The 25194-nt window shown below is 39.8% G+C and overlaps 3 protein-coding genes across 3 annotated transcripts; all 3 read left to right on the forward strand.

Annotated features, from left to right (window-relative positions):
• Positions 1 to 1120: 1120 nt before the first annotated feature.
• LOC111273989 (uncharacterized) lies at positions 1121 to 3346 on the forward strand. The gene is made up of 2 exons (XM_022856047.2): positions 1121 to 1272; positions 1550 to 3346. The coding sequence occupies exons 1-2, from the start codon at positions 1258 to 1260 to the stop codon at positions 2978 to 2980; spliced, it is 1446 nt and encodes a 481-aa protein (XP_022711782.1). The 5' UTR covers positions 1121 to 1257; the 3' UTR covers positions 2981 to 3346.
• A 1193-nt stretch (positions 3347 to 4539) lies between these two features.
• Positions 4540 to 7276, forward strand: LOC111273999 (uncharacterized). Its single transcript, XM_086967490.1, has 3 exons — positions 4540 to 4800; positions 5344 to 5549; positions 6073 to 7276. Exons 1-3 carry the CDS (start codon positions 4540 to 4542, stop codon positions 6935 to 6937), a joined length of 1332 nt encoding a protein of 443 aa, XP_086823616.1. The 3' UTR covers positions 6938 to 7276.
• Positions 7277 to 20479: 13203 nt separating this feature from the next.
• On the forward strand, positions 20480 to 23897 carry LOC111273976 (uncharacterized). The gene is made up of 6 exons (XM_022856024.2): positions 20480 to 20618; positions 21161 to 21323; positions 21529 to 21660; positions 22067 to 22231; positions 22759 to 22986; positions 23659 to 23897. The coding sequence occupies exons 2-6, from the start codon at positions 21162 to 21164 to the stop codon at positions 23725 to 23727; spliced, it is 756 nt and encodes a 251-aa protein (XP_022711759.1). The 5' UTR covers positions 20480 to 20618; position 21161; the 3' UTR covers positions 23728 to 23897.
• Positions 23898 to 25194: the final 1297 nt, after the last annotated feature.

The raw sequence follows: 25194 nt of genomic DNA on the forward strand, positions 1-25194 counted from the left end.
GAATAATTTCTTCAGCCAATCAAAACACAGAAGTGAAGAAAAGGGCAGTAGCAGCTTTTGCCCTTAGCGGAGCGAAAGAAAAAGATATCAATCATTTCTATGAGTAAAAACTAAATTATTTGTATTACGCTGTATATTGCTACGCGTAGAAAAATAAATTATTAAATACAGCTTCTGATGAACCACGGACTACTATGCTATCCGTTTAACTACGATAGAAATAGGTATAGTAGAAGTTGTTATTCGAAAAAATAATACCAACATATAGGAGTTTGCTGCTTTATATGGACTTCTCTATTATTTCGATGCCAAGCGAATCGATCACGGAAAGCCCTTACTGACGTAAAGCCTTTCCATAAACATTGAACTATTAGGCGATAAGTAACGCGAGAACACCAAGTTTTTGGAATCGCTTTAGGAAGGACTGTCGAAGACGAATAGTTTATATGTCGCCGAAAAAACATGAAATCTATTGAGTTTCCATCGACGGAAGGAGCCTTCGTCTCGACATCGTCCCTATTTTAGATCTCTTAGGTTACCTTGCTTTATTACTTCGAATGAAGTGTAATATTTGAACTCCTCGTGCAATGGCTCGTTCTCTGAAAGTGGGCGGCATGCAAGGCAATTCCTCTCACAGTACTGCGTTTCTCCCGTATCCAATTTAAGACAAAGTGCTTTTCTATTACCCCAGATTCAGGCTACGTTATAAGTACCAGTACTCATGTACTTCACTACAAAAATCTCTACGTTGAAAACAATCTGCCTTCATTTCTTCAACGAATTATGTTTTAATGTGAATATCTGTTTCTGTCGACTGTATAATATATGAAATTTATATACTGCATTATAGAGACCCGCCGTAGAAGTTAAGACAGCAAGCTTATCTGTTATGCTTTCATTCCTAGTTCAAGACTCAAATGTATCTGTTCACTGGTATAAAGCAAATATAGCAAGTACGCCGTCTCAAATTTTAAATATACTTGTATTTCTATGCGTGTGTCTATACATCTCCTATTATAGAAACAAACATCTGTCAGCTCGCTAAGTGCACCACTTAACGGGAAGATCTGTCGGCTTTCTCCGCTACTACTTGTTGGTACTTTTCCAATTGTCTGACATTTGAAGGTGATTTACGCCACCCTTGCCAATGCAGTGTATAGCCAGAAAGAGAAGAGATGCTGCACGGAGTATTTAATCACAGGACGCTGCTCATCCAACATCGACAACAGTGGACAAACAACAGTATTTGCTGACAAGATGGCCCGTCTCATGGTACGATTTACGATTCAAATGCTCTATCCAATTCCATTGAGTGCATGTACATGTTCTACTCAGAGTACGTAAAGCTTTGCATTCGTCCAGAAAGGTCTAATTACGGGATTGTTATACCAAGACCTATCTGCTAGTATCTATATTATAAAGATGCGTGTGAATGTTGAAAAAATAACTCGTAGCTTGTTGTTCATGGCGCACAAAACTTCTCGTGCTTGTTTTCACACATATGAAGTGATTCTAATTAATCTTGATTATCTTTTGTTTGATGTTATAGAAGGCTTCATACGTGTTCTGCTTAATGGCAACAAGTGCACTCGGAACACCGAGCTATGACCAGCCCTTCAAGTCTACCCATGTTACTCAAAAATACGAGGAAAATACGCCTAAGAGTTACCGTTTTGCGTTCTCATCGGATGATATCGAAGCAAACCAGAAACGCGAAGAGCGATCCGGTGAAGATGGTCAAGTGCGTGGCTCCTACTCATTCATGCTCCCAGACGGAACTAAGCGGAGTGTACGCTACATAGCCGACGAAGCTGGATTTCGTGCAAAAATCGAATCCAATGAACATGGATTGAAGGCAAAAAATCCAGCCGATGTGAAGCTTATGGTTTCACCTCCCAAGGTTTCGCTTAAACAGGAATGGTCGCCTGGAGCCATTAAGCAGGACTGGAACGAGAAAGGCGCCAGTTTTGGCCAAGTATGGATGCCCGAATCTATCAAACAGGACCGGAACGAAAAGAACGTAGTCTTCAACCAGAATCGGACGCCAGCCCCAGTCAAGCAGGACTGGAACGAGACAAACACTGCCGTCGCTGATGGTTTAGCACCTGCTAAGCAGAGCTGGAATAAGAATGAACAGGCCGTTATTCTTCAAAACGGTTGGCCCACCAAGCCTGCTCCAGCTAATCAAGGTTGGCAAGAAGGGTGCCAGCTCTCGGCGCCACTTACAAAGCATTGGTCACAGACCCCTCAGATAGAGGAGGTTAAATCGGGCTGGTCAGACGACACCCTTAAAGAAGCTTGGCATGACGCGGCTCCTCGTGCCCACCGACAACAGAAGTGGTCGCCTAAAGGTGCCTCCATTAAGCAACAAGGTTGGCCTGCTGAATCCTCTCAACAGGTCTATGGATCTCATGGTGGATGGTCCGCCAATGCATTTATTACCCAGAAGGCTCAATGGGCTTCTAAAGTAACAGCTGTCAAAGACGCCGAATGGTCCCAACAACCCGAGGCAGTCAAAAAAGGATGGTCCGATGATTCGTCTTCCGCCCCTGTACGGCAAGGCTGGGCAGAGGAAGCGTCGTGGTCAACACAGAAGACTCCACCTGTAAAACAAGCCAAGTGGTCTGATTACATATCACCTGCTCCTCTTAAGCAAGAACAGTGGTCTGCACAAAAGACATCGGCTCTTAAAAGCAGTTGGCATAATGAACAGATTTCTGTCCCAGTGGAAACTGTTTATGACACGTATTCTAGTAACCAAAATCGCGTAGACAGCCCTAAGGCTACTGACTGGAGCGGAAAAAGTACAGAAGCTAAATTTGGAAGCGGATCTCGTTTAGAGAGGTTTACCCAGAGCGCATCCGACGACAGACAATCACCAAACGTTAAACTGGAATTACCGCATGCTGACAAAATTGAGTGGTTCTCCCCACCAGGAACTAAATTTGCTGTCCTCAAGCAGCAAAAACAGCAGTGGTAAACAAGTGATGGAAATAATACTGGAACATGCATTAAAATTCCCTAACAAGCATCGTTTATGCAGCGAAATACGACCAAACTATTTCGCCCTTCTAAGCTAGATTATGCTTCTAGCTTAATAATGTTTCAACTACTATTTATTTTGCACGTACATTCTGTGACACTTCCACAAAGAGGACTACTTCTGCTTGACAATATGTATATTGCAGTAAATCTTCTTGAAGAGCTTTACTCTGTAAAGAATAAAACTGTAGAGCAATTACCTGCGAGACCCTAATCCGCCAGATAAATTTCCAAAACAGAATTTGCCTGAATACAAAAAGTCGTGAAATGACAAAAATAAAATTTTACATATGCAAATCTTAAATATGCGTGTTTGAAAATGCCAACAAAAATGCGCCCATATCGTTAAAAAAAATTTTTTTAGGGTGTTTTTTGGTTAAAATGCAAAGTTGAAAGGCCATTCACGTAGCACTATCGTAAACCTGGAGTATAAGCTTAGTAACTACTTGTCCGCATCAAAGTATAATAACTAAGTAGGCTTGCAACAGCTAACCTACCATGTTTCGTGGTCGGCTACCGCCGTTTGCTATTGTCTCAAACCGTTGGCTTTTAACACGAAACTAACTCTGTACACGCCTGGATTCGAACCCACACCACCACGCGTTTCTTACTTTTGCCATGCAAACACCCTACCCACTACGCCGTCATCGTGTGATGGGGAGTCGGTGGTACGGATCTAGACCGTCCAATCAACAGTCATTGCAGCATGGTGTTCTTCAAAGAATCTCAAAGGCTTTGCAAACCCGGAACAATTCGCTATCCAGTATTTGAATTTACCAAAATACAGTGAGTTTTACGACTAAGTGACACAAAAATAGGGTTCAGGAGATTTTCTCTGCAATATTAGTACGAAAGAAACTGAGGACTTTGTCATTTTTACCCCATGTGTATAATTGTTTTTGGTTATTTTTTAAACTTATTTACCGAAAACAACGCTGGTGTATTTGTTTTGACAATCAGTCTCATCGACATGGAGGTCGTATGAGCTGTCGAAGTTCAATGGTGAATTATTTGTAACTCATGATAAAAAAAAATCTTCGGAAGCACCGATTCGTTGAATTTATCTCTCGGGCTCAACAGAAGATCTCATTACGCCACATGTAAGGAGCGCGGAGCTATAGATCTACGGCTCATCTACGCTGGAAGTATCATTGATGTCTTATGGTGCGACATAATAACAATCGGTGCATTGCTAGCCCTGATACGCGAAGCCTTGTACAATGTATTGAGTAAAACTTGGCCGTGTGTTCATACCGATCAAACCGGTACCAAGTAATATTTTGATTGTTTTAGTTGATCTGTGTATTTCCCTATGCCTCACGAAATCATCTTACTTCCACCAAGCTGTTCTAAACAAATGGTATGAATAGTACGCCCGATCATACTTGTCTAAGCTTCATCGAGTAGCTGGCAAAGGTGACTCTGTATATGCATATATATATATATATATATATATATATATATATATATATAGGAACCGTTTCCGTTGCCATTGTGATGTCCGCTCCGACCGACCCGGTTACAGGACTAGATTTCTTCATCGATTTAGTCGAAGAGGAGTTTTTACGAACTTACAACGGTGGTACGGCGAATACCACGGGGAAAGAATCACACAGCTATTGTTTCCCAGAAATAGTACGTAATGAGCTCGTTAGTCGTTGCATGGACGCCTGGTTGGTCATGGAGACGTCTCTCCGGACGCATTTCAATAAAGCAGCCGCTAACCTATCGAAACAGGATGAGCACCGTGACGAACGGGTATGCTAGGAACTAACTGTGACCTATTGGTTTCGTTAATTATTTATAGAAATCGGCTGTGGCTTGATGATGCGTATATATATATATATATATATATATATATACGCATACACTTAGAGACGGCAACTCTAGTTGTAAAACTTAAGCTGATAGCACATCTGTGTATAAACGCTTTTTGAAGATGCCAAAGTATAGCGTTCGAATTAGAATAATGTTCTTTTTTAGTTAGCGCTATTCGTATTAGACGTTCTTAGCAATTCAGAACTACCAATAGGTCAATAAATGTACTTGAAATATATACATAGACGTTTTGTATCGAAGGGCCAGTGTCTCTACACGGTCTCCTTGCGAAACTTCACCTCAAATTTGGAAATGTACTACTTTCTACGAAGATATGATGCAGACCAGGCAGTAGATAATTTTATCCAAATCATAAGCACACCTATTATTCTAATACAGCCAGATGTATATGCTAAACATTTATCTAACTGAATTCTCACTGGTGAAGAAATTCTCAAGCATCATTGACAAACGAATTGACAGACGAATCGTCGTACGGGAGGCGACGTGAAACGTGAACGTCGTCAATCATCGATGAAAAATGGCGCTTGTGGTCTCCAGCCCCCGAAACGTGTAATCACAGCCTACTTCCAATTCTGCCGTGAACAGAGACCTCGAGTGACACAGGAAATGCACAACCGGAATCTCAGCATGTCCCTAATTGACGTTACTCGAGAACTCGCTAAAAGGTATTAGGACTTGTTTTTGCGTACATTTTGCGCATTACCATTGCCGCAATGCGCATACAGTTGACTTCGTTTCAAAACAGCCATGAAACTAAGGAAAATTATCTGTAACGAGGTAACAGCATCGGAGATGAAGCACAATCAAAGCGCAGCTAATGCAGGGTAATGGTGTGAATAGGTTACGATAGTGGAGTTCAGAGGAATGCAGGCTTTTGAAAGAATGTATGATCAAAGTAGTAGAATAATCGAATAGGACAAATGTGTGACGACTGAACTGCGACTTCGTGATTCACCGGAAAAGAAAGATGACAACAATCACAACGCAATTTAAATCTGACGAATTTAGATAACGCACGTTATATTCTAGTAAACAGCCATAGTGTACGTGTGGAAAAAAGCGGGCTCCACCCGAACTTGTTCGGTCAGAACCAACAGTCCACACACACGCCCGTTATCACTCTGCTTGAAGGACATCAGACGCAGGTTTAGTTCGTATATAATCAACGTGTACCCACTGGTACCTTAGGTGGAATGAGATGCCAGCTGAGCAGCGGGCGCGTTTCGAGCAACTCGCGGCTCAGGACAAAAGACGTTACGACGAGCAAATGGCAGAATTTCGTCGCCAAAGAGTCAATTGCGGCGGCGGCGGCGGCGGCGAAGATGACGACGATGAGGACGAGCACGGAGGTGGTGATGGCGGCCGTGGCGGAGGCTACTTTGATAGAAACACGGACCTTGAGCTAGGGGAGAACACGAGTGAAGAGGAGAAAGGTACTGATGGCAATGATGACGATGATGATTGCGATGATTGTGATGATAATGATTATGATTACAGTGATTATACTGATGAGGACGACGGAGATGAACAGGAAAAGGCGGACGAAGGTGAGGAAGGGGAAAACGGTGGACCGCTCTGGACAGCCATGAAGAAAAGCGTCAGTGAGCAAAGCAACAGCCGAGAGCAGTCTGATGATTGTGATGAGGAAAAAGAACAGGACGATGATGCTGAAGGGGAGTTAGATAATTACCATGATAATGGTAATGAGCGTGATGATGATGATGACGACGATGAGCGTGATGATGGTAATGGTTATGATGGTTATGATTGTGTTGGCGACTGCGTCGAAGATAAAGAAGATGGCACCACTCGAAGTGGAAGTCTCTCAGAAATCGCCAGGGCTTCACCAAGAATTTTCGTAGACTCGGATGATGGTGATGATGTGGACGATCGGGATCTTCATAATGATAATAACAACATCACAGATCGTTATAATAAGAAGGATACTGAAGCCGTGCTTAAGAAGGACGACGAAAATCGCTACGAGATTGATCATCAGGACAAATCAGTGGTGGATAATGTGAATCGAAACGAAGCAGGCGATGAGACATAGGATAGGACCCCTTAAAGAAACTGGATGTTTGTAGTGTAGTGGTAAAAATATCCTGTTAGATCACACGGCAGACAGAAATGCTGCTCTGGTCTGCCTATGTTTTTTTTTTTTTTTTTACAGTGCTTAGTGTTATCCATTGAGTGCTTGCGAAGAAGCCCGTAGTAATTTCAGTCGCAATGCATTTCGTTAAATGGAATGTTTTTTTAGCGCTATTCTATTATATAATAAAATGTACATATGGATTACGTAAGAAAGACTGTCAGACATTTTGCTGTTTATAAGTCACGTCGCAATGGAGTACTAAAAAAGGATCATATCCTGATTTTTGCGTGTGTTAATTATAAGCTATATTTCTTATGATTTCTAGTTAATTACCATGGCAAGGCAAGTATGTCGCTACTTGCCGGTCAGCTTATCTAAGTGGTCTCTATAGATTACTGAAGTGATTTACTGATTTTTTTTTTTGCGATGACTATCAGAGATTAATATTTTGTGTTTTTATTAACGTCGAACACCAATTTAATATATAAAAATGTGTATAACAAGTATGCATCTCTTTATTATCCCTTTGAAATTAATGTAGCTTGATAAATTAGTTGAAAAAAAATATAATTATGTACGGTACTGTATGATATTTAGGTAGATGTGATTATATATATATCTTGGGTTGTCGAAGAAGGTTTTTCAAGCTAGATAACTTTACGATTACATATCTCAGATAATGAACTGCGTCAGGCCGATGTTGGCGTTGTTTACAGTAAAGTTTACAATAAAACAAAAAAACAATAACAGTGTGTTAGAATCTAGTTTTTGATAAAATTGAAGATGACTTGAAAATAAATGAAATTGCGGTGAAATTTGTTTTACTTTACTCTACAAAAAGAAAAAGGTACAAACATTTACGGTCAACATGCGGTATTCGAAGAAACCGGCCAAGGATGGCTCTATTAGGTTGTATATCATTGTGTAAGACGCTTGCCGTCGTGGATTACGCAAAAAGCAAAAAGCTGATGAAATCATTACGAAAGATAAGCAAAATCGACACGTGAAATGTCCTAAACATCCTTCAACAAACTGTTTTAAATCATATAAAAAGAGCTGCGTATAAACAGAGGCTCAGTGTTTGAGTACCACATGTATTAACCCAAGATTTTTACTAAATCATGGTTGTATCTAGAAAACACTACAGAAACGTAATGAAGTCGAACCATTTATGAAGCGGTGATAAAATTAAGATAACATACAATAATAATAATATGGGTAAACGGAAATTATCTAGAGTGTGTGAGAAAATTCGAAGGGGAAATGGAAGGGAATCTGCGTTCTAATGCATTGCCTCCTAGTAAAAATATTCGGTCTTCTACTGTGAAACAACTACCGATATTAAAGTAAGTCATTGAAAGATATCCCTACCGGATTTAGTAAACAGAATTAGCGTCGCTTTTCACCATGACAAGGCCAGACCACATACGTCTTCAGCTATGTAACACAGATCGGAAGAACTTGAATGAGATGAGAAATTTCTATGCATTTATTATGTATTTCGGATCCTCTGTTATCAGATTGTCGTCCGTCACGGTCTCTGCAGAACCCATTTAACGGCGTTACTTTAATATCAGTGGAGGTATGTAAAAATAACTTGTCATGCTTATTCGCCCAGAAACCACAGGGAGTTGTTAATCAAATTGGTACATATATAATTTAGTGGTATTATTTTGAAATAAAAATTGCTTTAACTTTGAACTTAATCTTCAGAAAATCGACGAACTATGTCGGAGATTGACCAACGTTTAATGCATTTTCCAAAAATATTTTTCCATATTTATTTCTTCATAAATAACGTTGAATCAAAACAGTGAAAAAATAAATTTTGCTCAACTTATTTTTACTACCGTCAAACTTTGCCTAATGCTTTGATAATTATTTGCGACGTATTGGAAGGAATCGACCGAAAGGCGATATCCGTCTGTTTTCGATCGAAGGTTCGATGATCAGGGCACTCGATGCAATCGAAAACAATACGTAAGCTAATTCAGAGCATAACTTCCATTTAGGTTTGAATTATAAGCATTTACGAATCCAGCTTATAATCAAATTGCTTTACTTTTATTTAATTTAATTAAATTCCAAACTTTACAAAAAAAAGGTTGCAGAAAAACATTTTTATCCAGTATCTGTGCTTTCAATCCACAACACGCTGTCTTCTGAATTCAGCAGAAGTCAAACGCCTCTTATATATAAAAAAGAGCTGCCTATCTTTGCTAGTGTCGATTTGTAACCTGTGTAAAAAAAAATACGAATGATCCTTCCCTGCTAAAACTGACTGGTCAAAAGGGACTGATATCAATGCATAGCTATAGTGAACGATTGAATCATGGTTCAGGATGGAGTAAAGGTCTCAATTGCGCTTTGTTAACAAAACCCGGCGACACTCATTAAGATGCGAACGGTAAACCAGGCCGCCAGGGAAAAGCCAACAAAACCTAATAGTCGCTTAAACTTTTAATTAGCCATTCATTAATCGCCGTTAACTACAATAATACCATCCACAAGGTAGCCAATAACAACAACCTCAGGCTACTGGACAGATGGGCGGATCCTGATGAAAATGTTCGACGACTTAAAAAGGGCTTAACATTATGGATATATGAATGAGGAACATATGAAACGGTACAGCGTTAAAAAGATAGTGCTGAAGCCTTACGAGCTTTAAACGCTATTGATCCCTTAATAAAATGTACATCGTGTAGATACTGACTTCAGACTTGGCTGCCAGGCTAGTTAGGTATACATAGGTCCAACGGACCCAGGATTTTGCCTGAAGTGTAACAGTTCATTTTAGATACTGCGGCCAACTAAAATAAAAACCAAATAATCGAGGTGTGCAAAGCGAGCTATAAAAAAAATTATTATGTGTTTGTTCAAACACGTAACTGGTGATTGTTTTCTGCGTCGTCTACAAGATTATAAGTCTACCCGTCTCAGGAATTGTCGCTGATTTGCACCAACATACAAGTGAATTGCCATCTACTGTAGCATTTCGCCAGACCTCACAAATTGCTCTTTTGCTGTTCATAATGGAATCACAGGATGCTCTACGCCAGCATTCGGACACTATTAGCAACGTATCGTATTTTCTAGGATTCTTACTCGAATCAGACGTCGAGTTGGGCAGACTCGCAATATTCTCCCATCTTTCCTACTTTTATAGCCCGGAATGCCGTATTACATGTCGTGCCACATGAACTTTGGACGCCGAGGCTATCATAGTTCCGATACCTTAATACCCGTCGACGCACAAGCCAAAGTGCCTCGAAAGGCGGCCGGAACATGCATGTCCTGCTGCTATTGCTACCGTTGCCGTAAAAACGCCTAATGGAATCCCTCGACGGCGTTCATAGTTACCCAGCTCTCTAGGGGCTTTCCCTAACATTCGCCTCGAAACAAACCATCCGGGTTAACGGCACCCACTTTGCTGTCCTTTGAAAACGCACGTCTTCCGAGTCTCCATTGAAGGGTATTTCTATCCGGCCTATTTTCTGTCTGGGGACGTCGTATTTCTTCCCATTTCCCCTTACTCTATTAGCGGTGGATTTCGATTTCGAATTGCGACGTAAAAATAACGACGCTGAAAGATCGAGTCGTCTCTTCTGCTGGAACTTACCACCGCGTTCTGTCCACGATCTTCTGTTAGAACCGGCTTTGCTTTCGTTTTTATTGAGGCTGAATAGCTCGAATCCTTGCGCTTCCGTTTTCAACAATGGATATAAGAAGAGATGCTAGTATTCGAGATTTGTTGCGAAAAACCTCCCCTTATAATAACTTAAGGAACGGTAAATGCTTTTGCGGCCGCCGTATTCGTTGACCGAGAATCATTTGGTACTAGCGTTCTAACCGTTTTACGCTTTCCGAGTTAGGAAAATTCTCGTACGATTATACTTTATACAAATATCCCAGTACATTTTTTTTCCAATATTGTTTCGTAATAGTATGAGAACGACCCAAGAAAAATGAAAGCAACTTGTTAAAACCAAGCATTTAAATGAAATAGACCAAAATCAATGTATATCTTGTGTCACTGCTTCATGCAGTAGTTACACAGCCAAGGTGTTTGTGTTCTCAGAAGGCCATCAGAATGCCTTCCTGTGCAAAGTCATTGCCGTCCTGTACCCGTCCGTGATCGACTCTATCTATTATATTATATCGATCTGTACTAATCCGCATATGCGCACAAAATGTGACCGCTATCGCCGTCGTCACGACATGAACTTGTAATGCAATAAGCACTTTGCGGTGTACAAAAAGTAAGGAAATAGATTTCGTCTCTACATATGTTCAGTTGTATAGGGTTAAATAACCGGCAACCATCCAGTCCTGCTGATCTAGGTAACGTCGCGATTGCTCTGTACACACTAGTCGTCTACGTGGCCGAATGGGGCAATTAGCTGCCTTTTCGCCCATGCTGCCTGTCGTTCCCAAGGGTCTCGTACTGACGAGAATGACCGGCGACTAAGCCGGCTAGCCTACCAACTGCGCAAACAACGTCTTTGCCTGCTTTTCGAGTTTATACGCGAGGCCTAACGGGGTCGCGCCACCAGCGTTATCGCCAGTAGACAAATTTGCAATGAAGTGGGATGCTTAATTTTCTCTCGTGCCTGCAGCGAAGAAGATGTGTAACGAGCAGTGTACACACTGAACGCACGACGACAGGAAAAGCTTGAGCAGGACGAGTTCGGGTCGAGCTAAGCAACCCCACTGCGAGTGAAGCAGCAGAGTGACGATGGGAGAGTATTGCAATGGCAGCAACAACGACAGGAAAACAACTTTACACTACGAACTCTATTGCCCCAAGTACTGGCCCGATGAAAGGCATATTTTTATATGTGCGGATTGGAGCCAAGACGAGAAGAGACCTACTACTGGAACTAGCTTCCATTAGCACACTCTGACGTGATCAAGGCATCCTGTAACCTGATTTACGTTTACTTGACTTGCATAATGGTGCTTAAGTGATTCTGTTAGAGGCTTCCTATCGAGGAACTTATAATGAAATATATTTTAGAAGAAGATCAATGAATTAACAATTGTTCAGGTATAAGTTATGAACGTACTCTCAAAGACGACACAATGTATTTAAGGATGATTTTCTAACACTGATAAATCACAAGAGTATAAGTGACATAAATCATTAATGCGTTCATATAGGTCGTCTATGTATTTCATCAATTTAATGCGTGAATAAAGTAGAATACTTTTCAAATACAGTCTTTGTTTTAATATGTAGCTACTAAGACCGTTATTAAACCCATTAAGTACACTTCTTGTACGAAACAAAGAAGGATATCAGAATTAATATCACTGGAAGGATATCCAAAGTAGCTTTGAATCATACCGTATTTTTAGAGGTACATACACCAATTAAACCTCTTCCCCAAGTGGTGTTTGAATGAGTATGAAGAACCTATAGGTATTTCGGTCAGCACTTTGTTTAGGACTCAATTAAAAGTTTGTAGAAATATAAAGCAGCAAAGTAACTAGCTCGAGTGTGTCATCTGTTTAAGAACCTTTTTTTTTTAACGCATTATTGATGGAAAATTACGTTGTAAATAAATTAGTACACGCTGACTTGTATAACATGATCATTCAGAGGGCTATAATGATGAAGCAAAAGTGGGGCAATACAGACCACTGTGGTTTGACCGCATAGCGAACATGGTACTATCGATTGATACTTGAAATTGAAAGAAGTATCTTATTGATCAAAAATTTATGGCAGTTTTTTCGTCAACGAAAAGTTTAACGTTCTACTCAATTTCTAATAATAAATCAATCCATTATACGTTGACTATTGTTTTTCACGGTTTTTCTCATATCCCAACTGATTTTTTCAGGGACGGTGTTTCGAGGGCTCATTGGGCCCGCTTCGGAGAAACTTTGCCTTCACAAATGCATTTTACTAATTTTTCAATAATTAAAAAATCATGTTTTTTAGCTAGATGTTTGGCGAATATGCTGGATGCACACGAGCTGTTGGCTGGAACTCTTGCGCGACAGCCTTAACAAACTCTGCCATATGTGTCTGGCATTATTGTGAACGTGAGAGCCTTGCGTTGTATTTTGGGTTTTGCAGTGTACGAGCCTCATCGCAAATGGGCCTTTTAGAACACCTTTTCCTTAGCTCGTCGTTTCCTAGCCCGTCTAAACAAAAATTAACATCCTCTTCGAATATACTTCTGGGATGAGTCGAAGCCTAAACATACTTTTTGCAGCCACCAGTTCCTTTTTCTGTTTTGAGATAATATAAAGACACCACGTCTTATCACTTGTAACGATTCTGTGTGCAAGACTGTCATTGCAACGCGTTTTGCCAGAGGCGACCGAGATTTTGGGACCAGCTGAAACCCCATATGCTCTGCAGGGTATCTAAACTCCCAGTTGTTGATAAAACCATATAGATTGAATATGATTGACTATAGTCGAGTATTCGCACCTGATCTTCTATGTTAATTTACTTGCTGTTTTGACATACAAGATCCGCATCGATCTAGAATTTTCGAATAAAAAAAAAAAACATTTTTAAGACTATTATGGCAAGTTTTATCAGTCCTTTCAGCTATAAAGCCTTCGCTGTGAGCGACTACTTTGATATATTTGATTTCCACAAAATATGACGATTTTTAAATGGTGAAAATGCAACCATCTCTCTTTTGTCGGAGCTTGAACTTGAGGTAAAACTTCCTTCATTGTAAAAAGAGACTACGACGGGATTACAGGGGAGGGAGGTATCTATATCTTTATCAAGATCACGGGATCATTGCAGCTTCTAGTCATTTGCTTTAGAGGTCCTGCCGTATTTTCACTGCTTTCGCGTGAACTTTTACATTTACGATGTTTGCATGAAGGTTCATAAAACTGTGTAGGAAAAATACGAATGAATGTAAAAATCTTATCGAAATAAAATGTCGTTTCCAACCGAAAACGCTTTACCCGCGTGCAAGTACCCGTTTTATGCAAGTACCCGCTGCGGGGGGAACTAATTGTCTTCTCTGCGGTGCAAAGTTTTTGCAACCTGTTGTACTTAGTTAGTTTTGGCAACAGTGTAGATATAAATGAAATCGTGGCAATAATTTTTCGTGCCACGATAACGGGAAAAATGCACTATAATATCTTCAATTGAGTAGGCCCGATCGTCTGGTACGTTTAATCATTTGAGTTTTCATTTGGCCACGTCAAATGGCGTTCTTTAAAAAAAAAAGACATCACAGATCGTTTACGCATCTCGCAATATCGAAATCAGCCATATCGCCTGCATGTACACTAAATTATTCTATCGTTTTAAACAGTCCCATTAAGTAAATGTTGGTTTTTATGACCCTATGCAGGTCTTAGTACTTCACTGACCTGATAACAACATATGCTGTTGTACTACAACTTAGACAAAAAAGCAAATCCAGGAGCTACATAAGCTCCGTCTTAGCCGACGAATTGCTATTTTCATTATAGATGCCAGGCGCGGAATTTATCTGTCGGCGTGTTCATTTGAACGTTTTTTCGTTTCGCGTACAGGTAAACGTGAAGAACGTTTCAGGCGTCGTTGGGTCCTGAAGCCGTTGGCGCCAATAATGTGTAGTAAATTCCCGACATTCCTTTGTACCGCGGTACGCCTTCGCAACCCTCCACCCATCCTAGCTTTCTGGGCTACTGACCCATCGTCGCTGTAAGCCAACCCAAATCCCTCATGAAGTAACTAAACAAATCTCAGCTGACACCTGTTCCAAGAACACTTCACTCCCCGGCTCTATGCGCTGTGGTGCTTCTTTGTTAAATTCGTCTACTACACTGAGCGATGAAACTGACCTTAGGAGACCGTTTTAAGTGGCATAAATGCGTACATTTTAAAAGTATATACGTGTGGTGGCGCGTGGCATGAAATGTATATACTATGCTTAAGCTAAAAGTTTGTAACGATGACATTACAATAGAGCCGCTCACGTAGTAGCGTAATAGCCTTCATAAATAAGCTGCCAGCCTACCACGCAGCTGAAGGCTAAATACCATGTGCAGGTACACCTACAGCTAATTTGGGGTAAGAGCAGATTTTAGATCTAGGACAAGGCTTCAGCGCAAGTATTTTGTCATTTTTTTGTAACTCTTTTTATATGGACGCCGACATTAGATAACTGAAATTGGTCGATTGATCCGATAGATACCAGGCACTCATTTGGACATCCGTGTAGCCATTCAAAGCCTAAGCTAGGTATTTGTTATTGGAAAGAAAACAAATTCCTTATATCGGTGTCTCTTGTGGTTACACCTTACAAATTCCCTGTCAGGTATAAAGTGCGTAATATTGTCAGTCAGAACTTCTATTCATTGCAATTCCCTGTTTTCCGTTTTTGGATCAGTGTCCAAAATCAACCAGAAAAAAACCTATGTTGAAGCTACTGCTGGCCCTACTTTTTCACTGGCTAACACACACGTTTCGTTACAACGGGACAAAAAATTTTGCAAACCGCCTATTTTAACTTAGACCTTCGCAATATAACTTCTTGTAAAGGAGAGAAAAACGAACCAACCATAAAAATAGGTATCGTGCTAATTCAGCAAAGTTTTTTTTTCCAAAGTAAAAGAAATCGATCAAAATCACAAAACGACGAGATAATGAGGGTATGCCTACTCACCACAGCATTGTTGCCCACTGTGCAGCTTTCGCTGCTGATAAATTTCAACCCTGATAAAACAGACTCTGACGTTTATAAGAGAAAATAGGATGGTGGGTGCAACGTTGGGTTTTCACGTCCGTGTTGCTGGGTTATGCTATCATGGAAAAAAATACGAATTATTTGCGACCAGGAAACGGGTAATCTTTATTGCGTAAAGAATTCTCAACAACTATTTAAATTCTTAGCTCTACTCTTTGTATTCGTTTTCGCGTCCTTAAAAGGCCAAAGGACGAACACTGGTGCTACCTGGTGTCACAAAACTTTTTATAATGTCAAGTGCTGCAGCTAACGCATTTACGCTATCAGAACGAGTACAATTTCCTACTGAAAATGTTACCATGATGAGACCTACGTTTCGAGTTTGTAATCAAGGATACCTTTATACGCCATTACACGACATCATTATGTACATAATAATATCATTAGACTGCCGGCGAGTTTAGAAGAGTGATGATATACTTTTAACGCTATTGTAAACTTGAACGAATCGTGAATAAGTGTGATGAAATTAGTTGCTTTGCGACGCATTTGACTAGGACAGCTTGAATTTTTCCGTGCATTCTAGCAATAGAAAGATAAACACTTCTTCACCCATACCTGCTAGCTGCGTAATAAACGGCCATCGTAGATGGGCTGAATCTCCTTTCGTTGTTGTCCAGTGGACAGCTGATCTTGACTGTAGAGAGAATGTGCCAATAGACGTCGCAGAACAAAGTCTTCATAGATATTCACGCACCGCTCTTCGCGGGTTTTGTCCTCAAAAAGCGACGCTCCCTGAGCGGCCTCCGAATGAGTTTGTAATGACCTACATCTTCCCTGCCCTGACAGAATACACCTGACAGAAAAATGGCACGGAATGCGGAATTCGCAGACGTATATATACGTGTCTGTACATTTTAATACACAGCTATCCCTAGCATTCATGAGAGGAGCTTAGGGGATTTAAAAAATACCGTTTAGCTAACTCCAAACGACTGTGCGGTCTTTTGCTGCTTGTTACCCCATAAAGTCCGTCAGAATTCAAATTTTACGATAGGAAGCAGGAATTATGGAGTGCCGGATCGTACTAGATTCTAATCAACGGTAAGAAAAAACAAAAGCCTTGACAAACGATAACAACATGTGGAAATAAAAAGAATTCGGCTATACTTTATCGGATATTCCAGGCGGAGGTGAAGTTCACGTAGGTTAGAATGAAGCAACAAAATTGTAACTAACCCATTTGCTGACAGACAATTTTCGGGCATCCATTATTTATTTCTGACTAAAATGAATAAAATGCATCTGTATTTTAGCCATGCGCATGATTTAGACTAAAGAAATAGTTTGATTGCTATGGAGATTGCGTGACAATACAGAACTATATTTATTCATTGGCATTCAATTAGACATTCCATTTAGAACGTTCACGTGTTGCGGGAATCCTTTGTTCCTCGGACGTAACATCGCCCGAGGAGCAAAGGACACCCTTCTTCGTTTAAGGACACACTAAACAAGTCAATTTCTCCGAACATATTGTACGACACGGTAGCTACACCTCACGACAGTATGTATATTTTGACATCAGGAAAGTTTTATATAAATCTAGCTATAATAGAATTAAAGCGTCGAAAAGGCGCATTGTTTATGTTGAACAAAAACTTCAATTTATTTAGGTACACGTACGGTTAATGGCCTAATAATCTCTTAGGGCTTTGCCATGTGCAGCAATAAAGCCGACCTACACAAACGTTGCTACCTGAATTGTCTTTGTTACATGAAAATTCGATTCTGATTTGCAAAAACGACAAATCGAAAACGTAGACTGCACAGAGATTGGTAAAGCGAAATCGTCATAACAACTGCATCGGTGTATCGTACTTCGAGTAGATTACTAACTTCTACAAATTTTGATCCCTGCCTCGTCCGGACGAACAAGCTAAAAATAGTACCACGTTATGATGGATAGCCAAACGACAGACCAAAAAGAAAACCCCTATCTTAAGAAAGAGCGTCTAATTTTGCTGAGCAATGCATGTTACAGATACATATCTAATAATTTACACAGCGTTTCGAACAGAGGTTACTCCACTGTGCAAAGCGTGAGGCAGAAGGCAGTGCTATCCCGCGTCCAAAGCCTAAAGTATGTGTATTTAAGTAAATTAGATAATGTCGAATACCAATTCAAGTACGTAGCTAAATTACGCAGAGCGATAGACACAGAAACGATGTGATTCTAGTAAGTAGTGCAGTTACGGTAGTGAATGTTGCTTAATTTCTGTACTTCATGGAAAATACCCTTGAGACGAGACAGCGCCTCCGAAAACGAGCATCAACCTCCTATTAAAAATGGTCGCCACCCACCAAATACGCTTAGATGTAGAAAAAAAAAAGAAGAATATTTGTCCCAGTAATAGTATGACGAACTTAACAAATGCGCAAGCTTAAATTAAAGTCATTCCTGATTATTCCTACCATACCGATGTAGAGAAGCGCATCTTGAAAACGTTCGAACGGCGAACTAATTGTTGGGCTTCGGTATCGTCAAACGACATCTGGATTCGATGTCCGGAGAAACAAAATCTCTCTTTCCCCATACGGATTCCCCGTGACGGCGATAACGTCAACGCTCAACGTAAGTTGTTATTTCGCTTACTTGAGAAAAATAACTGTTTTGGGTATGATATATATTGTGCTAGTTGTGTTCATAGATAAAAACAGCAGATGATTCGAATGACGTTGGTAATAACTGACAATATTTATGCCGAGCCCAACTTTTGCCTTATTCACTAGTTGATCTTGAACGCGCAGTACTTTACTAAGCACGGAATAGTAATTCGTGTACGTGGTTTGAAGATATGAACTAACACGTTTATTGCTCCGATAGTTCCGTTGACAAAAATGTTCAAATTTAGAGCTTCACAAAATCTGCAAACTAAATAAACGACTGTCAAGAAACCATGGACGGATTGGATGGGAGTACATGAGGGGCGTCCTTCGTCTAGGATCACTTTGGAATCAACTGAGTTTGATGAACGGTCATGTATACACGAAGCAGTGTGTGCATCAGTGAAGATATGATTTACTCGATCTTTTAACAGAACAGAGATGTTGTATGTATAAGAATTGCTCTTTCTAGAGAGAGCGTTATTACTTAATTTATACTACTTAATTATTATCCGCTTTTTATTATAGATAGAAGTTTTGAGATAAGAAAAAAGAGCAAATAATATGAAATTGTAATCATGTTCACGGCTTTCATTCTAGTATCGTAACAATTATGTCGTATTTGAGTATGGGATTTACATTAAACGAAGGCAAATATTTAATTAATTGAATGAATTTGATGCTTTTTAGGACATGTTTTTTTTTGAAACATTTCATTTCAGCTCGACTCATGGTTATCCTAGCTATACAATTAGAATATTATATATGTAAAATAGATTAAACAACTCAGTTTAATGACTAGATAATTTTCTGCCGTATTTAGGCCTCGCCGGTACTTAAATTACCGGCTTAGCCAAGCGGCAGTTGGAAATGCCTAACTTTTTCAGCCGTCATCCTGGTCGAGATCCTCAGCGGAAAACATAATTGTATTACTTTCTGATATTGGCTAAAAACTAAATCAGTAAGAGAGCATTAAGTTATAATATAATAAAAGCATGGCTTTAAGGAAATTTTGAACCCTAAGAGATTGCCATCTTTTCAGAAGACTGTCGTGAAGTGCTAAGGCTCAACAAAACGAGCAAGGTTTGTATTGTTGCTTTGGTAAAAACCGAATCTATTTATTCATTTGTGCGATAATCTTACGAAGGCTTTTACTAAACCGATACGAATTACTATGAAAGACGAAACACTGCTAAGCCAAATATTTCATCGTTAGGGCCAAATTTTTCAGTTCCTTCACGTTTCTCAGGTTTAATTGTCAATATCGTTGTTTTTATGTGAGCATTTTACTTTAAATTTAATATCATTTGATAGGGTGAATTTGTCCCTGTTGACGATGTAGCTAACAAACTACGGATATTCTCACTTTTCATCGTTATCGATGTTAATATCGAATGTTTGAGACTATAGCAACAAACTTTAGTTTGTAAAAACAGTCACACGAAAGCGCTATGCACGAACCCCGTAGTGACCAAGCGCGGTCTTTTATTAGATTTTAGTGCAGGTTATTTCTTTTTTCTGAAGTCATTGAACCTGCGCGTATCCCCCGCCATCGCTAAGCAGGGGCTAGCGGAGCCCTAGTGGAATAGTGTGAACCGAAAGATGCAAAGGGAAGATTCTGTTGTACGTTCGAAACGACGCGCTGCAAGCCACAGCGCAGTTCGTTCTGATGATCAGAAAGCAGGGCTGTTACAACTGAACTCTTCAGAATGTCACTAATACGTTAAAAACTACGAATTACAACTAACTATGCATACATGAGTAACATACACCGCTAAATTCTGAGTCAGGCTAGATGGCTAAAAAATAACTTTCATATTGCTATCTTAGACCGTCATGGAAATAGATGTGGCAGAAGACTGCCAACGGCCGTACCGTGCAATCTAACTTTGTTTGGATTTTTAGTAATTTTAATACATTGCTTGTCGCGTTTACGTAGCTGTATATTTCCATTACATTGGCGCTGTTATTGCGGTTTTACAACAAACAGTTTGCATAGAACTGTCTTTATATGGCTGTAGCATAGCCAGAAAGTTTTCTGCGTCCGTTAGAGTGCCATGCGCTCTTTCTGGGGTGTTTGTGTGTGCGTGTCAGCCTCTGTGATGACCACGCGAGCGTTGGTGAGGGAAAATTTCGGTTCGGGAAAGATTCGTGATAGCGAATTGGCTGGCTCTACTAGCGGGTCACAGATGCGCGTCCCAAGACCGACTTGTATCCAAGAGAAATCGCTTCGCTTGACCCAAGTCCACAGGTCTGCTTTGTCCGATAGTGATACCTGGCGCATTGCGACGCACCGTCTATCAATACAACATGTAAGTTCGTCTTGTATTCATGTTTAGACACACCTAGTTAAGTAATAAACTCAGCCAACTACTGAATACCCAAAAATAACTCGAAAATGCAATATCTCGATTAATTTTTGCTAAATTGTGCCACCTATAGATAACGGTGCGGAAACCGCTTACTGTTCTAATAGCGTTGTACTCTATTTCTGTATCAATTGTGACTCACTGCTTCATTTTACTTATCGTTGGTGTTTAATAGAAATTTATTCAACACACTTACTGGTCTTTACTGAAAAGACGGCTAAGTACAAAGCAAACGTTTATGATTCACGAAAGGAAAACTACAGGACCACCTTGACCATAGTTCATCTAATTTGAATTGAGCGCGTTAAAGGTTAGACTATGAAACGTCAATAGTACGGGAGAATGTGGGAAATATTGTTAATTACAAGTATACGATGTGAAGCGTTTGTTATTTGCCGCCAGACTAGCTTTCATGAATAATACCTTTGATTCAAAGCTAACTAGAAATAAAGTTATGCCTTGTATGCTCTTGCTGTTCCAAGCAGTATGAAACGAGTTGCATCTCTTCTGGTTTTGGTCATCTCTGCTGTGGTTGTGCTTGAAGCTACGCAAATTTACAAAGGATCGTATGCCTCCGGCAAACAGAGGAAACCATCGCTGCCAAAGAAATACCTTGTTGAGGATGGGGGCTATATAAAACACCGAAAGGTATATCGCTACGCCTATTTTTAAGATTTATAAATTTATCTAAAAAATTGCAATATACAAAAAAGTATATTTATTCATGGATTTCATTATCTCCAGGCAGTTCAGTTCCTCCTAGTGGTACCCACTGAGTATTCTGTCAGATAAAACGGCGCATCATTTTTTCAATCGAAATCGTAATATAAAAGGGCTCCGATCCAACTTTCAGATCCGCGCTCTTATTTCCGAGCACGAATTGCGTGAGCGACATCGTGTTGGCCGACAATTGCCGGGCGTTCGTAATGGTGGCGGCGGGTACCTCTACAATCGCCCAGTGTATACATCCAGTGACCATTTAGCCGTAAGCATAACTATCGTGAGAGATCGAAGCGACACATTTCGTGCATGAAAAACGCCGCTATTATAAGTAGTGATCTAACATAAAACCTACCTTGTGTGACAACTGATGTTGCATACAAGGACAAAAAGTACACAGAATTGAAAATTCTGTACTTTCAAATTGCTTTAACTTTAAAAAAAATGTCAGTTTATCAGTCAAGATACGAGAATTACTCATGGTTTTTTATTGCACTAATACATGCCTGAAAGTATGGAGAAGAAAATCGACAAAGTTACGATATCATACAGAACCTATTTTATGAACTCAAAAGATATGCAACTATTCCGCAAACTCGCCCTAATATTGCCCTACAAGTCCTACTGCTCTCATTATATCTGCTGTTAAAATATTGATTAACCGATGGCAGGCTCGCCCCGCGCTCCCGCTTACGGAAGTTGAATCACACCCGCTGTCGAACTTCCCTGCACACTATACAGGAGATTTAGAAGATGAACCAAAAAAAGATGCTTCTAAAAGTAAGACGCCTTCTGATAGCGAAAAACCGTCCGCCCCAGCAAACGTTACGGTCAAGGTAAACCTGGCTACAGTTTAACTCTTTTAAGCATGCATGAACGATCTCTGCATATGGAGTGCACGGACAAGATTGTCATTCACGCTGCTTTGGGCTCTACTACAAACGATCTATTTATTGCATGATTTCGCTAGAAAAAAGCGTCGTCAAGCAGGGTTGTTACGATTCTTTTAGTCTGCAGGTTCTACTATGCGACTGCTTTTGCTTTATTTGGATAGATGATCCGTATATATGTACTATTTTTAAATACAAGAAGATACAGCACTTATTGTAGACCTACGTAAGAGACTGGAATCACTTCGTTTACTGTCTGTGATTTACAAGCCCTATTTAAATTCTATATTTTACTAAATTTTTCAAATTCGTTTTAAAAAAAAAATAAATAAAAAGTGAGCACTTCTTTTGTGGGAAATAATTAATTTCTACAGATTATACATTGCTTGCTCGCTTTTCTTAAGGTGCATATTTTGTTTAGCTCATATTCTGATGTAAAAAATAATTTATTAATGCTTTTTACGATGGACCAGGATGGCGCGATTCCAGAGGACGGTAAAGTGAAGGAGCAACCTGATCAAACAAAAAAAGTTGAGCCCATTGAACCGGAGGTACTGAAACAGGAGGTTTCTCAGGATAAGTCGGAGCCGGTGGCCATAGCAGTCCCAGCGTCCGCCGTTGTGCCTGTCGGCAAGAACATGCAAAGCGAACAAGACCTTGATAAGCTCAGTTCAGCTAATGGCGAGAAATCTGGTGCAGGCGTAAGTTAATTTAAGTTTCTTAAGCTAGCTTCCTGTGTCTGGAATTGGGCTATTATTTAAAAACACATTTACTCAATTTATGTATGCATATGAAGTCTCTTTCTCTTAGATTATTATAGTTTAAAATTATTTTTGGCTTATATGCGCTTGTCGTAATTTTATTATTAAAACAGGGATTTGCAAAATGCAACATGAGTACACCTTTATTGCTGGAACTATGCATATACGAAACACATCTATGAAGGATGAATTTTCTTCTATATTCGCTCCACTCTCCAGACAAAACATTATTAGTACACTCGATACGAGCAATGCCTACTTATGGTTGAATCGACTATTGATAAATCTCGTATATCGTTCGTCATTATTCCTATATAGAAGCTTATCATTGGACCCTAAAATATTGTAAAATTCAGTCCAACTGCAACAAGTTTATTAATAATGGTGAGGCTCAAATATTTTAACATTGTAGTACCGAATTTTAGTAATATTTTCTTGTACATGTTGCCTCAAATGATCCGTGTTTCAAAAAAAAAACTTAAAGGGAATATTTCATTCTCCTTTTAAACCACACAAGAATGCGGTGCACTGGAGCATTTCTAAACAAGACAAAAGAATCGCCTTGTGCTTTATTAAAAGCTGGGTAAGTAACCATCATAATTTCAATTTCAGGGGGAACCGCCTATGATTGTCAGTCAACAGGGAACCGTTTCCGGAAAGCCTCCCGTGGCGATGGAATAAAGCGAAGAAGCACTACCCTCAACGAGTGCGCCCTTCAGATAACGATTAATAGACATAATATATAAACATATATATATATATATATATGTGTGAGTGAGTGTGTGTGTGTGTGTGCAATAAATATGATATCTATTTATTTTAATAAATGAATCATTGTAGTACTAAACGCAGCACGAAGTTTTACTATCAGATATAATAATGTCAATGTGATTATTTAATTTGCAGAAAATGATCAGCTGTAGATCTGTTGTAAGTTTCTGAGGCCAGTCGGGTTAGGACGACGTTGCCAACACGATGGTCCCGATGCTGATATATTAGCAGCTTTACCGACTCCGAAAAATTTTATATAAAATTTTTCAACGGAGTCGGTTAGTACAGTTGCTTTCTATTTATCTTTGTATTTGTGACTCTCTATGCCACTCTAGTGCGACAAATTTTGAGTGTTGGTATTGTTTTTTTTACAAAGGTTTACGTTTCGCAACGCCAATAGCCTAGCGATGGCTTCACTGCTTATGGGACGAACAAGACCAATTTAAATATGCTAGGAACAGCGTACCGTTTCTGATTTATCTCTTTTCGAAGTAAAGACTAGCAAGGTGAAGAGTCTTATCCAAAAAGGAAGAATGTGATGGCCTTGAACAAAAGTATTTACGCCATAGAATACAAGGGGACAATAGTGCACCTATGCTGAACACAATAAATAACAGTAGAAAAGTTCCCAACCAAAGCTTGTACATCGAACCGGTAGAGACCCGACACTATCAGCAGAGTTCACGAAGCGTACTGTGACTCGGAATGCGGTTGGAGGATGGAATCTTTCGTCGAAGTTGTACGTTTTGTGACATCACTAACTTCGAAGAATCCCTAACTTCGGTGAAGGTAACGTGCCGGCGTTGATGTCTGCGTTCCTCCAGGTTGTTCCTTTCTAGTCAGATACAGTCATTAAGACTGGGTCAAGAGGACGACCCACGATAGCGAACCGAAAGTGGTACAACTTATACAACAAGTATCACCTATAAGAAAGTACGCTAAGTCATTCGCAAAAGGCTGTAGTATAATAGTTTATATTTCTATGCTTCGAGTTTTATGTCCGGTGTCACCGTTAGACATTCTATCCGACCACAGGCTGTATAGTGTAATAACCATAACCATAGTAGAACCTAGTTATATCTTCTAGCTTTGGTTAAATTCTTATGGAAGGTGCTTACCCTCATGACTTTAGGTTGTTTTTTTGGATATCGTTAAGTCTGATAGCTTTACTCAATCTTTCGGCGCTTTTCAGCTTTTATTTGTCGGCTAATGCCGTTTCATGACCTCAGACTATAATGTAGAATACATTTTGGGCATTATGCAAAGTTTTTGCAATCGGGGCTAATGGCACGAAATCGTCAATCCGTTTGGCAGCTTTGCTACTGATTTGTCTGCAATATTCGTGTCAAAAACTGTTTGAGCTACCTAATAAATTAC

The sequence above is a fragment of the Varroa jacobsoni genome, unplaced genomic scaffold (genome assembly GCF_002532875.2).
Source record: "Varroa jacobsoni isolate VJ856 unplaced genomic scaffold, vjacob_1.0 scaffold_242, whole genome shotgun sequence".
NCBI classification, from domain to species: domain Eukaryota; kingdom Metazoa; phylum Arthropoda; class Arachnida; order Mesostigmata; family Varroidae; genus Varroa; species Varroa jacobsoni.

Excerpts from the sequence above, each read along its gene's own strand:
- LOC111273976 (XM_022856024.2), top strand. The coding sequence starts at position 21,162 with ATGAAACGAGTTGCATCTCTTCTGGTTTTGGTCATCTCTGCTGTGGTT. Across the intron at positions 21,324-21,528 it reads GCTATATAAAACACCGAAAG|ATCCGCGCTCTTATTTCCGA; the intron begins GTATATCGCTAC and ends TCCAACTTTCAG. Across the intron at positions 21,661-22,066 it reads CATCCAGTGACCATTTAGCC|GCTCGCCCCGCGCTCCCGCT; the intron begins GTAAGCATAACT and ends AACCGATGGCAG.
- LOC111273999 (XM_086967490.1), top strand. The coding sequence starts at position 4,540 with ATGTCCGCTCCGACCGACCCGGTTACAGGACTAGATTTCTTCATCGAT. Across the intron at positions 4,801-5,343 it reads ATGAGCACCGTGACGAACGG|ACGAATCGTCGTACGGGAGG; the intron begins GTATGCTAGGAA and ends ACGAATTGACAG. Across the intron at positions 5,550-6,072 it reads ACTCGAGAACTCGCTAAAAG|GTGGAATGAGATGCCAGCTG; the intron begins GTATTAGGACTT and ends CTGGTACCTTAG.